Consider the following 13,185-nt stretch of genomic DNA (forward strand, 5'->3'; position numbering starts at 1 on the left):
CCCTGGTGGCGCAGTGGTTGAGAGTCCGCCTGCCAATGCAGGGGACACGGGTTCGTGCCCTGGTCCGGGAAGATCCCACATGCTGCGGAGCAGCTGGGCCCATGAGCCATGGCCGCTGAGCCTGAGCATCTGGAGCCTGTGCTCCGCAACGGGAGAGGCCACAACAGTGAGAGGCCCGCATAATGCAAAAAAAAAAAAAAAAAAAAAATAATAATAATAATAATAATAATAACCAAAAGAACAAAAAAAAACAAAATTAAAAATGGCCTTTAAATTTTAAGAAGTTACATTAGACAAAGAAAGATATTATATATCCATAAAACATTCAATAAGGAAGAAGATATAACAATTATAAACATTTATGAACCGAATGACAGACCATCAGAATATATGAAGCAGGGCTTCCCTGGTGGCACAGTGGTTAAGAATCCGCCTGTCAACACAGGTTTGATCCCTGGTCTGGGAAGATCCCACATGTCGTGGAGCAACTAGGCCTGTGTGCCACAACTACTGAGCCTGTGCTCTAGAGCCTGCAAGCCACAACTACTGAGCCCACATGCCACAACTATTGAAGGCCGCATGCCTAGAGCCCGTGCTCTGCAACAAGAGAAGACACCACAATGAGAAGCCCTCACACTGCAAGAAAGAGTAGCCCCCGCTCGCTGCAACTAGAGAAAGCCCATGCACAGCAACGAAGACCCAATGCAGCCAAAAATAAATAAATAAATAAATTTTAAAAAAAGAAAAGAATGAGAGAAATCCCCCCTCCCTTTAACAGAACAGAAAAACAATAGAGAAAATCAGTGAAATTAAAAATTGCTTCTTTGAAAAGATAACAAAATTGATAAAGCTTTACCCAGATGGACTAAGAAAAATAGAGGAGACTCATTACTAAAATCAGAAATGAAAGTGGAGACATAACTACTGATTCTGCAGAAATAATAAGTATGATGAGAGTACTATGAACAATTGCATGCTAACAAATTGGGTAACCTAGATGAAATGGAGAATTCCTAGAAATGCAAAACCTACAAAGACCAAATTATGAAGAAATAGAAAATTTTAATAGACTATAGGAGATTGAATCCATAATCAAAATCTCCCAATACAGAAAAGCCCTTAACCTGATGGCTTCACTGGTGAATTCTACCAAACATTTAAAGAACTAACAGCAATCCTCCTCAAATTTTTCCAAAGAGTTGAATAGGAAGGAACACTTCCTAACTCATGCTTGATGCCAGTATTACCTTGATACCAAAGCCAGATGAAGACACATCAAGAATACTACAGACCAGTACCCCTGATGAACACTGATGCAAAAGTTCTCAAAAAAATACTAGCAAACTGAATTCAGAAGCATATTAAAAGGATCATACACCATGACCAAGTAGGATTTATCCCTGGGATAAGAGAGTTCAACATACAAAAAAATCAGTCAATGTAATACACCACATTAACAGAATGAAGGCAAAAAAGCACATAATCATCTCAACTTATGCAATAAAAAGAATCTGACTAAATTCAGTACCCTTTCATGGTAAAAAAAAAAAAAAAATTCAACAAACTAGGAATAGAAGGAAACTACCTTAACATAATAAAAGCCATATTTGAAAACCCCACAGTGAACATAATACTCAATGGTAAAGGACTGAAAACTTTTCCTCTAAGATCAGGAACAAGGCAAGGATGCCCACTTTCACAACTTCTATTCAACATAGTACTGGAAGCACTGGTTAAAGCAATGAGGCAAGAAAAAGAAATCCAATTTGGAAAGGAAAAAGAATTATCTGTTTGCATATGATATGATCTTATATGTAGAAAACCCTAAAGATTCCACAAAAAACCTGAATGAATGAATTCAGCAAAGTAGTATGATACAAAGTCACACAAAAATCAATTGCATTTCTATACGCTAACAATGAACTACCCAAAAATGAAATTAAGAAAACAATTACATTTACAATAGCACTAAAAAGAATAAAATACATAGAAATTAACTTAACCAAGGAGATGAAAGACTTGTACAATGAAAACTACAAAACACTGCCAAAAGAAATTAAATTAAAAATAAAAAATACACACACATCTTTTGCTCTGGGATAAGAAAACTTCATATTTGTAAGCTAATACTATCCAACGTTATCTACAGATTCAATGTAATCTCTATCAAAATCCCAATAATATTTTTTGCAGAAATAGAAAAACCCATCCTAATATTCATATGGAATCTCAAGGAACCCAAAATAGCCAAATAATCTTGAAAAAGAAGATCAAAGCTGGGGGACTCACACTTCCTAATTTCAAAACTTACTGTAAAGCTCCAGGAATCAAAACAGTGTTGTACTGGCATAAAGAAAGACACATGGACCAATGGAATAGAATAAAGAGCCCAGAAATAAACCCTCACACACATGGTCAAGGGTGTCAAGATCATTCAATGGGGAAAGAACAGTCTTTTCAACCAAAGGTTCTGGGAAAACTGGATATACACAAGCAAAAGAATGAAGCTGAACCCTTATATAACACTATATACAAAAATGAACTCCATCAAAACACCACCAAACAACCTGTTAATAAAGCAAAACCATGTTTATTGGAATTCATTGCAGTAAGTGAGGACACTACCTTGACAGTGTCTTAGTAGTATCTCAAAAGGAACAAGTTAGAATTGGGTTATATAGAAGGTTATGGGATTTAGGTGTTTGGGGGAACTTAAGATACTTTTAAGATACATTGCCAATAAGCAATATATGAAAGTTCTATTTTTCTACAACTTTGTAAAGTAAGGTAGGAATCTCGTTTTATTTTTCTTCAGATGGTATACCCAGTTCTAATATCATTTCTTGAATAATCTACTTTTTCCCACTGATCAGAAATGTCACCTTCATCATTCACTAAATTATCTTATGTATTTGGATCTATTTCTGGACTCTATTATAGTCTATCTGTTCATGTATACTACCAAGCTATTTTAACTATTATAGCTTTATAATATAGTTAAGAATCTAGTGTGACTAGATTCCTTTTCAAAACTTTCGCAGCCACTCTTGTAAGTTTATTTCCACATAAACCTTAGAATCAGCTTAAGTACACCAAACACACGCTTGGTATTTTAAACTGGATTGTATTAAACTTACTGATTAACTTAAGGATTCTGATAATTTTCTACTATTGACTCTATTCAAAACAAGATATGACTTTACATTCTGACTCTACATTCTGACTTTATGTCTGCTTGGAGCTTTAGATTGTATTTGGTGTTTACCTGTTTTTTCTCTCCACAAACAGGTCTCTTTTTTTTTTTTTTTTTTTTGTGGTACGCGGGCCTCTCACTGTTGTGGTCTCTCCCGTTGCGGAGCACAGGCTCCGGACGCGCAGGCTCAGCAGCCATGGCTCACGGGCCCCGCCGCTCCGCGGCATGTGGGATCTTCCCGGACCGGGGCACAAACCCGTGTCCCCTGCATCGGCAGGCGGACTCTCAACCACTGCGCCACCAGGGAAGCCCAAACAGGTCTCTTTATTTGACCTGTCCCTCATATGTAACCCAACTCTGGTTTCACTCCCATTTCTACACAACCTTGGAATCTCTCTGGCCTCAAAATTCCCATCATTGGCCTATCCTCTGTCATTTGAATTCTATTTCTGACATGTTATCTCCAAGTGCCTGTTTCAATATTGCCAAATACTGAGAAGAAGGGTCATCTTAATTAAGCTTTCAATTTTTAGCTGTTAAGATTACTTTGGTGGGGGACTTCCCTGGTGGTCCAGTGGTTAAGACTCCACACTCCCAATACAGGGGGCCTGGGTTCAATCCCTGGTTAGGGAACTAGATGCCACATGCTGCAACTAAAAACCCGCAACCCGCAACTAAAAGATCTTGCATGTCAACAAAGATCCCACGTGCTATGACAAAGACCTGGTGCAGCCAAATAAACAAATAAATAAATATTTTTAAAAAGAAAAGATTACTTTGGTGGAAAGGCAAGAGAGGCACTATCAAAAATGCCTCTATATGGATAAGGATCAAAAGAGAATCAGAAATGATACCATTTTTTTTAAAGATTTGGTTATAGTATATAACAATAGCCTAGGAAAATACAGTACTATTCTGAAGTTTCACTTCTTAAAAAATATTTTGACTCCTCTATAACACACAATATGTTTCTCAGATATGAAATAGTTCATAGTAGTTTTCAGAGTTATCCTTGTCTATTTTCTTTTCAGAAAGCCTGGGGAAAAATGGTTATTCTCACAGAAGAAACTAACACAACATTGTAAAAAAAAAAAAAAGTTATTCTCAGTTTTCTGGAAGCCTAAATGTTCTTAACAGTTTTAGTTGGAATTTTCTTGAGACTCTAAAATGATGCACAATTCCCCAAACATGTTTAGGAAATTTAAAAACTAACTTCACAATTAAGGATTAAAATACATAAAATAAAATGCTAATTAGAGGGGGGAAAATACTCACCTTTTGCCATTTAAGTTCCTGCGTCTCCATAATAATTTTACCAATCTGCTCTTCATACTGAGCTTCTGCTTCCTAAGTCAAAAAGAAGAAAAATACTAGGAAAATTAGGACTTGAAAATTTCCAGTTTCAGCTCTTTCTAGAGAGATAAAAAGAGCATCCTCCCACATATACAACAAGAAAAAGGGCTGGAAAATTTGCAAATTAAATAGCCAAATCCATCAGAGAACTGAGGTCCCAGATCAACCAAGTAATCCAAAATCTGGATAGAGAAACGGGTTACTGCAGGGAGAACAGACCCACAGCATTTGCTTACCTGGGACATAAGCCATTGAGTACTGATTGAAGAACTCAGCTAAAAGTCCTTAATAAATTTCTAAAGGCAGAACATGGGCTGGTGTAAGAACATGAATCTCCTGAGGGCCCCAGAAATAAGGAGGCTTGTATCTTCTAGAAATAAGGAGGTTTATACCTTCTAACAGGTTTTTCTTCCATGAAACCCACCAGGTGGTTACAGGAAAGGATGGGAAGAATCTGAGAAAGCTTTTCCCCTGTGGTACTGGCTGGGGAGGAGAAAAGCAGTCACAAGCCTTCTTCCCTAAATCTCCTACAGACCAAAAACCTTAATCTGCAGGGGATAGGACAACAAAAACTATATCTAAGGACACTAGTGGAAATCCTCTGCAGAGGGGAAAAGGGACCAGCAGACACCACTGAAAACTCTACCTAGACAGACCTGTCTTTCTTATCTCCTCTAAGGAACAAAAGCCTTAATCTACAGGGGGAAGGGCAATAAAAACTAGCCCATGAGAGCACTTATGGAAACCCACTGCAGCTGAGAGGAGAAGGCTAGAAAAATAAAACAGCTCTATCTTTGGGGAGGGGAAGGAATACATGCTAGGCCCACAATTAAATAAAAAAGAGGGATCAGAATTCTTGTGGAGGCCTCACCTTGAGACTTGGGTTCACCAAAACTGAGGCTTAATAGAAACATCAGAGAATGCTCCTATTCCCCACCTGCCACCACCACCCAACTAACAAGTGTCAAGTAAAAAACAGTGAGACATAGCTGGGAGAGCTGAAAGGATAGACTCTCTCTGGGAAGCAGCATAAAAGGAAGACCCAAAGTCAAGGGGGGAAGCCCAAAGCCAAGCAAGAAGCAGTTATTTAGAAAAACCCTCTGATTTCATTTAAAATATTGTAATACTCTTGAATTAGCCCACACAATAAACACAAGGTATCACTAGAGAAATCTGAAGCTTCTGTTGGAAGCTTCAATAGGTAGACTTGAAAGCTGCCCGGTTTAGTGTTGAAGGCATACCCCAACACACACACACAGAGCTCTTCTGCAAAGACTGAGATTTTGTTTGTTTGTTTTGGTTCCAGGTATTTAAGGAAATCTATGTCAAACAAAGCATTAGCTGATCGCTAAGCTAAGAGCACATGACAAAATCTGAAGACTTAACAAAATTATTTCAGAAAAGTCACTACACAAACAAATAATGACAAAAACAAGAAGCAACCCTGAGAAGAGGGAGGAATCTTATTTCCAGAGTTGTCACATATTCAAAATGTTCATGTCCATTTCTCAAAAAAAATTTACAAGGCATGCAAGTAAACAGAAAAGTGTGATCCAGCACTTCCCTGGTGGCACAGTGGTTAAGAATCCACCTGCCAATGCAGGGGACACGGGTTCAAGGCCTGGTCGGGGAAGATTCCACATGCCGCAGAGCAACTAAAGTTGTGCACCACAACTACTGAGCCTGTGCTCTAGAGCCCACGTGCCACAACTACTGAAGCCCGTGTGCCTAGAGCCCGTGCTCCGCGACAACAGAAGCCACCACAGTGAGAAGCCCGCGCACAGCAACTAGAGAAAGCCCACGTGCAGCAACGAAGACCCAACGCAGCCAAAAATAAATAAATAAAATAATTATTAAAACAAACAAAAAAGAAAAGTGTGATTCATACACAGGAAAAAAAACAATTTAATAGGAACTGTCCCTGAGCAAGTGCAGACAACGGACCTAGACAAAGACTTTAAATCAATAATTTTAAATATGCTCAAAGGGCTAAAAGAACCATATACAAAAGTCCTAAAGCCATTAAAAAGTTAAGGGAATGCTACAAACAAGTTTATGCTCATAAATTTGACAACTTACAGAAACAGACCAATTCTTCTAAAACCACAAACTATCAGACCTCAACCAAGAAGATAAATAACAATCTTCAAAAGCCCTATAGTCATAAATTTAAAAGCTCCAAAAAAAGAAATGTAGAGGTCCACATAATTTCACCATAGAATTCTAAATGATAACGCATTCTGAAGTATTTAGGAGGTGCACTGATGCCTGCAATTTACTCTGAAACCATCAAAAATTAAGCTGAAGGAGGGATAAGTAGATGGATAGACGTGACAAAACAAGTACAGTAAAATGTTAATGGTGTATGAGCGTTCACTGTCAAATTCTGTTAGTTTTGCTGTATGTTTGACAATTTTCATAACAAACTGGGAGAAATCAAAGAGTGGATGTTAACAGGTAAAATACATTTTGTTATGAAATATTTTCCTACGACTCTCTCACATGTTCTTTGCTTTATTACACACAAACATACACACACTTATACAATGGTATTCAAAGAGGCTTTCATGAAAGCTGTCTCACTGAAAATGCTTTCAGCAGCAAGTAGCAACAACAAACCCCGACTCACAATGGCTTATGGGACTTACTGTCTCACATGACAAGTCCAAAGGCAGAGTCCTTCTAGAATTTATTTCAGTGGCTCAACAATATCATCAAGGACTATAATTCTGCCCATCTTTCCATTTTGCCATTACCCAAGTGATTTTCCTTAAGCTTTTTCACCCCTTGGCTACTTTAATTTTAGGCATCAAGGACAGAAAGGACATTAGCCTACAGTAGAAAAAGTGTAATCTCTTATTAAAAGGATAACAAAACTTTTCCCAGATGCTTCCTAATCATATCTTCTAACATCTCATTGGCCATAACTAGGTCATATGCCCACTCCTAAACCAGCTGCTGGCTGGTGAAATGCATTGAACCTTCGTGAGTGGTTAGGACAGTCAGGATTTACCTAACTCATATTGGTGAGAGTTGGACCCTAAGACACAGTCAAGGTTCTTCCAGCATGGAATAAGGGACAGAATGTATACGAACAAGGTATGCTATGTGATAAATAAAGTGAGGAGAGAACAGAAGCTCTCAAAGTAATATGTACCTATAGTCAAAACATTGAAAAAAGAAATAAGTGTATACACATTTTGGGGGGGAGGTGTGTAGAACATATAACATGCATATCTTCCCAAAGCAGGTGGATTGAAAATGTACAAGATACAGCTTTCTTCATGTGGGCCTGGTTATACACTTCTCTTTTGTTTTTTATTTGTTTTAATTTATTTTATTTTTGGCTGCATTGTGTCTTTGATTCTGCATGTGGGCTTTCTCTAGTTGTGGCAAGTGGGGGCTACTCTTCGTTGTGGTGCATGGGCTTCTCACCACAGTGTCTTCTCTCGTTGTGGAGCACTGGCTCTAGGTGTGCGGGCTTCAGCAGTTGTGGTGCGTGAGCTTCAGTAGCTGTGGCTCGCGGACTCTAGAGCACAGGCTCAGTAGTTGTGGCGCATGGGCTTAGTTGCTCTGCGGCACATGGGATCTTCCGGGACCAGGGCTCGAACCCATGTCCCCTGCATTGGCAGGCGGATTCTTAACCACTGCACCACCAGGGAAGCCCTACACTTCTCTTTTAGTGGCTACAGGGGATTCTCAGATCTTACTATGATTTAGATATTGTTCTAAGCAACTTTTATATATCAATTTAATCTTAGATATAATTTTATGCGTTACTTGTATTCTTGTTACTGCCATTTTATAAATGAGGAAACTGGGTTATCAGCAAGAGGATAAATAACTTGCCTAAAGTCATATAGCAGGTAAACAGCAGAGCAAGTATTTGAACCTAGATGATCTGTCTCCAGAGTCTCTTAAACATGCCATTATATCACCTTTAAGAAACTGTGGGTGGTATAGGACAGTATGAATTGCTATAATATACTCCTTTCCTTCAAAAACCTCAGAATTTAATCTTCATATCCCATAAAAGTTAGAAAACCATTCAAAATCACACTACCTATTTTAAATATACAAGTACATTCTGATTATTTAGTCGAACACTTCAAAATAAGAAATATTTGTTGAAAGGAAAGGCAAAAAACTTTTAAATTGTTATGGATATTCTAATATTAATATTTCTCTATTTGAGAAGTCTTTGTAATAGATTAAGTTGACTAACATGAAAACAGTAGTTTAAATACAAACTAGGAAAGAGATTTTTTTTTAATGTGAACTTTTAGGCTATGCCATGCATATTAGAGATATTTATCTTGGATATTTTGTAGATAATCAAACCAAGAAACTCTCAGAAAGAGAGATTAGTATTGTATTAGACAACATGAGGAACTGAATTGGGCAATTTCGTAGGAGGTGGATTATGAGTTTGAAAAGGAAAATAAAAGTACCCAGTAACAGTTTTGGCTGCTTGGACAAGTGCCTGGTGTATGTACTATGTCCCTAAATCTGTTCAGGGTCAAGAATTGAAGAGGCCTGACCAATACACAGCCCATCTTGTAAAACTACAGCCTGAAGCAAGTACTTTAAAGAAAGCATGGCACTTTCTAAAGGTTATAAAGAGTAAATAAACCATCAAATTACTCCTCTTTTATTGTTTTTATAAAAACACTTAAATCCTTGTAGTCCTAAGGCAGCTAATAAAAAATAAACACTTTTAAGGTTCTATCTTGTATACTTTATTGAAGTCACACATGGGATTTTCTTACCAAATTTAATATATATTTTCTCATTGACAATTTAATAAGAATTTTTGTTAATAACTTTTGAAAGCTGCTTGAATGAATAAAATGAAAAGTTCAAATAAAATGTAAATAATAATTTTTAATAAAAAGCATGAAAAATCAAAATCCTAATATAGTAGAAGCATATTATAATGTTATCTTTCAACAATGTGGATAACACTCATTTTATCAGTTTTCCATGTAGTGTAAAGATACAGATTCTACAAATCATTATAATTACAAAGGGGTATGACTTCACTCATAGCGTAACTAATTTTATGGGGCATTAAAATGCTGCTTAATGTTATTTACCACATATTATACCATTAATTACCCAGTTTCCTTCACAATTTCCCTAGCAAATCATTGTGGGGTTTATTGTTTTGTTTTGTTTTGGCTGCGCCCCACCAAAAGGTCAAAAGACCAAAAATGAAGAGAAAAAAAGATACAATAGAAATGGATCTACAAGGGGTCCAGATATTGGCGTTTATAGACACAGACTTGAAATAGATGAAACTAATATGCTCAAGAAATTATATGACAAAATCAATTTCAGCAGATGAATTAAAGTTATAAAAGTAGAACCAAATGAAAATATTAGGACTGAAAATTTAAGAAGTGAAATTAAGAACCCAATAGATTGACTTAATCATCAGATTAGGTAAACTGAAGAGAAAATTCATTAACTGAAAGAAAAAAAAAATAACCAGACTGAAACATGAACAGAAAAAGAAAAAGAAGGAAAATACAGACAAAAAAATCAATAATTATATAGAAGATTTGAACAAAACTGACAAAGTTGACCAAATTCACAGTCATAGTATACTGTACCCAAGAAATACAGAATACATATTATTTTCAAGTTCATCTATGTTGGAATATTTACCAAACTTGATTATATGCTTGGCTAGAAAGAAAAGCTCCAAAAATATTAAGTGATTGAAATTATATAAAGCTTATAATCTGACATAGTAAAATTATGCTAAAAATCAATTTTTAAAAGTTAATAAAAAGTAAAATTTAAAAAAAAAGTAAAATAAAACTCCCAAATATTTATAAATGAAGTAGTACACATCTGAATAACGCATGGGTCAAAGAATAAATTACAATGAAAATTAGAAAGTAATTTGAACTGAATGATAATGAAGATAAAATCTACATAAATTTGTAGAATCCAGCTAAAGGCATGCTAAGAGAAAAGTTTAGAGCCTTAAATACTGTATATTAGAAAAGAAAAAAAGGTTAAAATTAATAACTAAATACCATCTTCAAAAGTTCAAGAAAAAAACAAAAAATTAAAGTAAGGAAATAATAAAGATAGATCAGATAGTAATAAAACATAAAACAAATATGCAAGAGAATCATCAAAGTCAAAATTTAATTCCTTGAAAAGACTAACATAATTGATAAACCCTTAGAAAGACTGATCCAAAATTCCTACTCATTCATAATATCTCTGCATGAGTTACTTCTTCCATGAAGCTTCCCTCACTCTCCTTAGTAAAGTTAGGCATTTCCTTAGCCACACTCTCACAGTATATTCTGCACTGCTTTATTATTACATGGTATTATAATCTCTAAAACCTATCACAGTAAGTGCTCAGGAAACATTAAGTGAACGACCAAATATAGTCTTGCTTGCTTAATATCTCTCAAAAATAAAAAAAAGAATCACATTAATTTGTACTATAGTATTTCTTGAATTTTCACTGTTTCAAAGTCCTAATTTCTTTTTACAAACTTTTTATTTTGAAATAATTTTAGATTTACAGAAGACTTGTGTAAAGATAGTAGAGTTATTGTATACCCTTTACCCAGCTTCCCTAATGTTGAAATCTTACATAAGTAGGATAAACTTATCAAAGTTAAGAAAGTAACATGATAACAATATTATTGATTACACTACAAAGTTTATATATTTCACTAGTTTTTCCACCAATATCTGTTCCAGAACACAATACGGGATACCATGTTACATTTAATCATATCTCCTTAGACTCCTCCAATCTGTGAGAGTTTCTCAGCCTTCTTGTTTTTCATGACCTTGATACTTTTGACAAGCATTGTTGAGATATCTTGCAGAATATTCCACATATGGGGTTTGTCTGATATTTTCTCATGATTACACTAGGTTTTGGGGAAGAATACCACAGAGGTAAAGTTCCCTTCTCATCACATCATATCATGAGTACTTGATATTCACATGAATTATTGATACCATACAAATTCTTTCTGGGGAACTTAACCTTAATCACTTAGTTAAGGTGGTATCTGCCAGGTTTCTCCACAGTAAACTTAACTATTTTTCCCTTTATATTTTCTATCTGTTAGAACTTAGTCCACAATCAAGGCAAGGGAAATTAAGCTCCACTTCCCAGAGGGAGGAGTATCAAACAATATGTAAACATATATAAAACCACCACAGTAACTTACTAAATAATTTGGGGAAGATATTGTGTGACTATGCAACTATTCTGTTTCTCCTTAAAATTTCATCCACTAATTTTAGCATTCATCAGTGGATCTTCCCTGCAGGAATTATTACTGTGATGTTCTAAGGGTGGTTTCTATTTCTCTGCTTCCTCCTACATTTATTAATTGGAATTAAAGATTTTTCCCGAACAACAGCCAGCTCTACCCACCACCAGTCACTCCATTCAGGAAGCTTGCACAAGCCTCTTAGATAGCCTCATCCACCAGAGGGCAGATAGCAGAAGCAAGAAGAACTACAATCCTGCAGCCTGTGGAACAAAAACCACATTCACAGAAAGGTAGACAAGATGAAAGGCAGAGGGCTAAGTACCAGATGAAGGAACAAGATAAAACCCCAGAAAAACAACTAAATGAAGTGGAGATAGGCAACCTTCCAGAAAAAAGAATTCAGAATAATGATAGTGAAGATGATCCAAGACCTCGGAAAAAGAATGGAAGCACAGATCGAGAAGATGCAAGAAATGTTTAACAAAGACCTAGAAGAATTAAAGAACAAACAAACAGAGATGAACAATACAATAACTGAAATGAAAATTATACTAGGAGGAATCAATAGCAGAATAAATGAGGCAGAAGAATGGATAAGTGGGGACTTCCCTGGTGGTGCAGTGGTTAAGAATCTGCCTGCCAATGCAGGGGACACAGGTTCGTGCCCTGATCTGGGAAGATCCCACATGCCATGGAGCAACTGAGCCCGTGCGCCACAACTACTGAGCCCGCGTGCCTAGAGCCCGTGCTCCACAACAAGAGAAGCCACCACAATGAGAAGCCTGCACACTGCAATGAAGAGTAGCCCTCGCTCACTGCAACTAGAGAAAGCCCTCATGCAGCAATGAAAACCCAATGCAGCCAAAAATAAAATAAATAAACTTACTAAAAAAAAAAAAAGAATGGATAAGTGACCTGGGAGACAGAATGGTGTAATTCACTGCTGCAGAACAGAATAAAGAAAAAAGAATGAAAAGAAATGAAGACAGCCTAAGAGACCTCTGGAACAACATTAAATGCAACAACATTCGCATTACAGGGGTCCCAGAAGGAGAAGAGAGAGAGAAAGGACCCGAGAAAATATTTGGAGAGATTATAGTCGAAAACTTCCCTAAAATGGGAAAGGAAATAGCCACCCAAGTCCAGGAAGCGCAGAGAGTCCCATACAGGATAAACCCAAGGAGGAACATGCTGAGACACATAGTAATCAAATAGGCAAAAATTAAAGACAAAGAAAATTATTGAAAGCAGCAAGGGAAAAATGACAAATAACATACAAGGGAACTCCCACAAGGATAACAGCTGATTTCTCAGCAGAAACTCTACAAGCCACAAGGGACTGGCACGATATACTTAAAGTGATGAAAGGGAAGA

At 36.5% G+C, this 13,185-nt stretch overlaps 1 protein-coding gene across 1 annotated transcript in view; it reads right to left on the minus strand.

Annotated features, from left to right (window-relative positions):
* The window catches only part of CCDC73 (coiled-coil domain containing 73), a 137,823-nt gene that overhangs the window by 82,003 nt on the left and 42,635 nt on the right, over nucleotides 1–13,185 (minus strand). The window contains exon 3 of the mRNA XM_081240508.1: nucleotides 4,469–4,540. Within this exon, the coding sequence (XP_081096634.1) occupies nucleotides 4,469–4,540 (72 nt within the window). The remainder of the gene's footprint in view (nucleotides 1–4,468; nucleotides 4,541–13,185) is intronic.

This window comes from Mesoplodon bidens (assembly GCF_964165515.1).
Source record: "Mesoplodon bidens genome assembly, chromosome: 7".
In the NCBI taxonomy this organism is placed as follows: Eukaryota; Metazoa; Chordata; class Mammalia; order Artiodactyla; family Ziphiidae; genus Mesoplodon; species Mesoplodon bidens.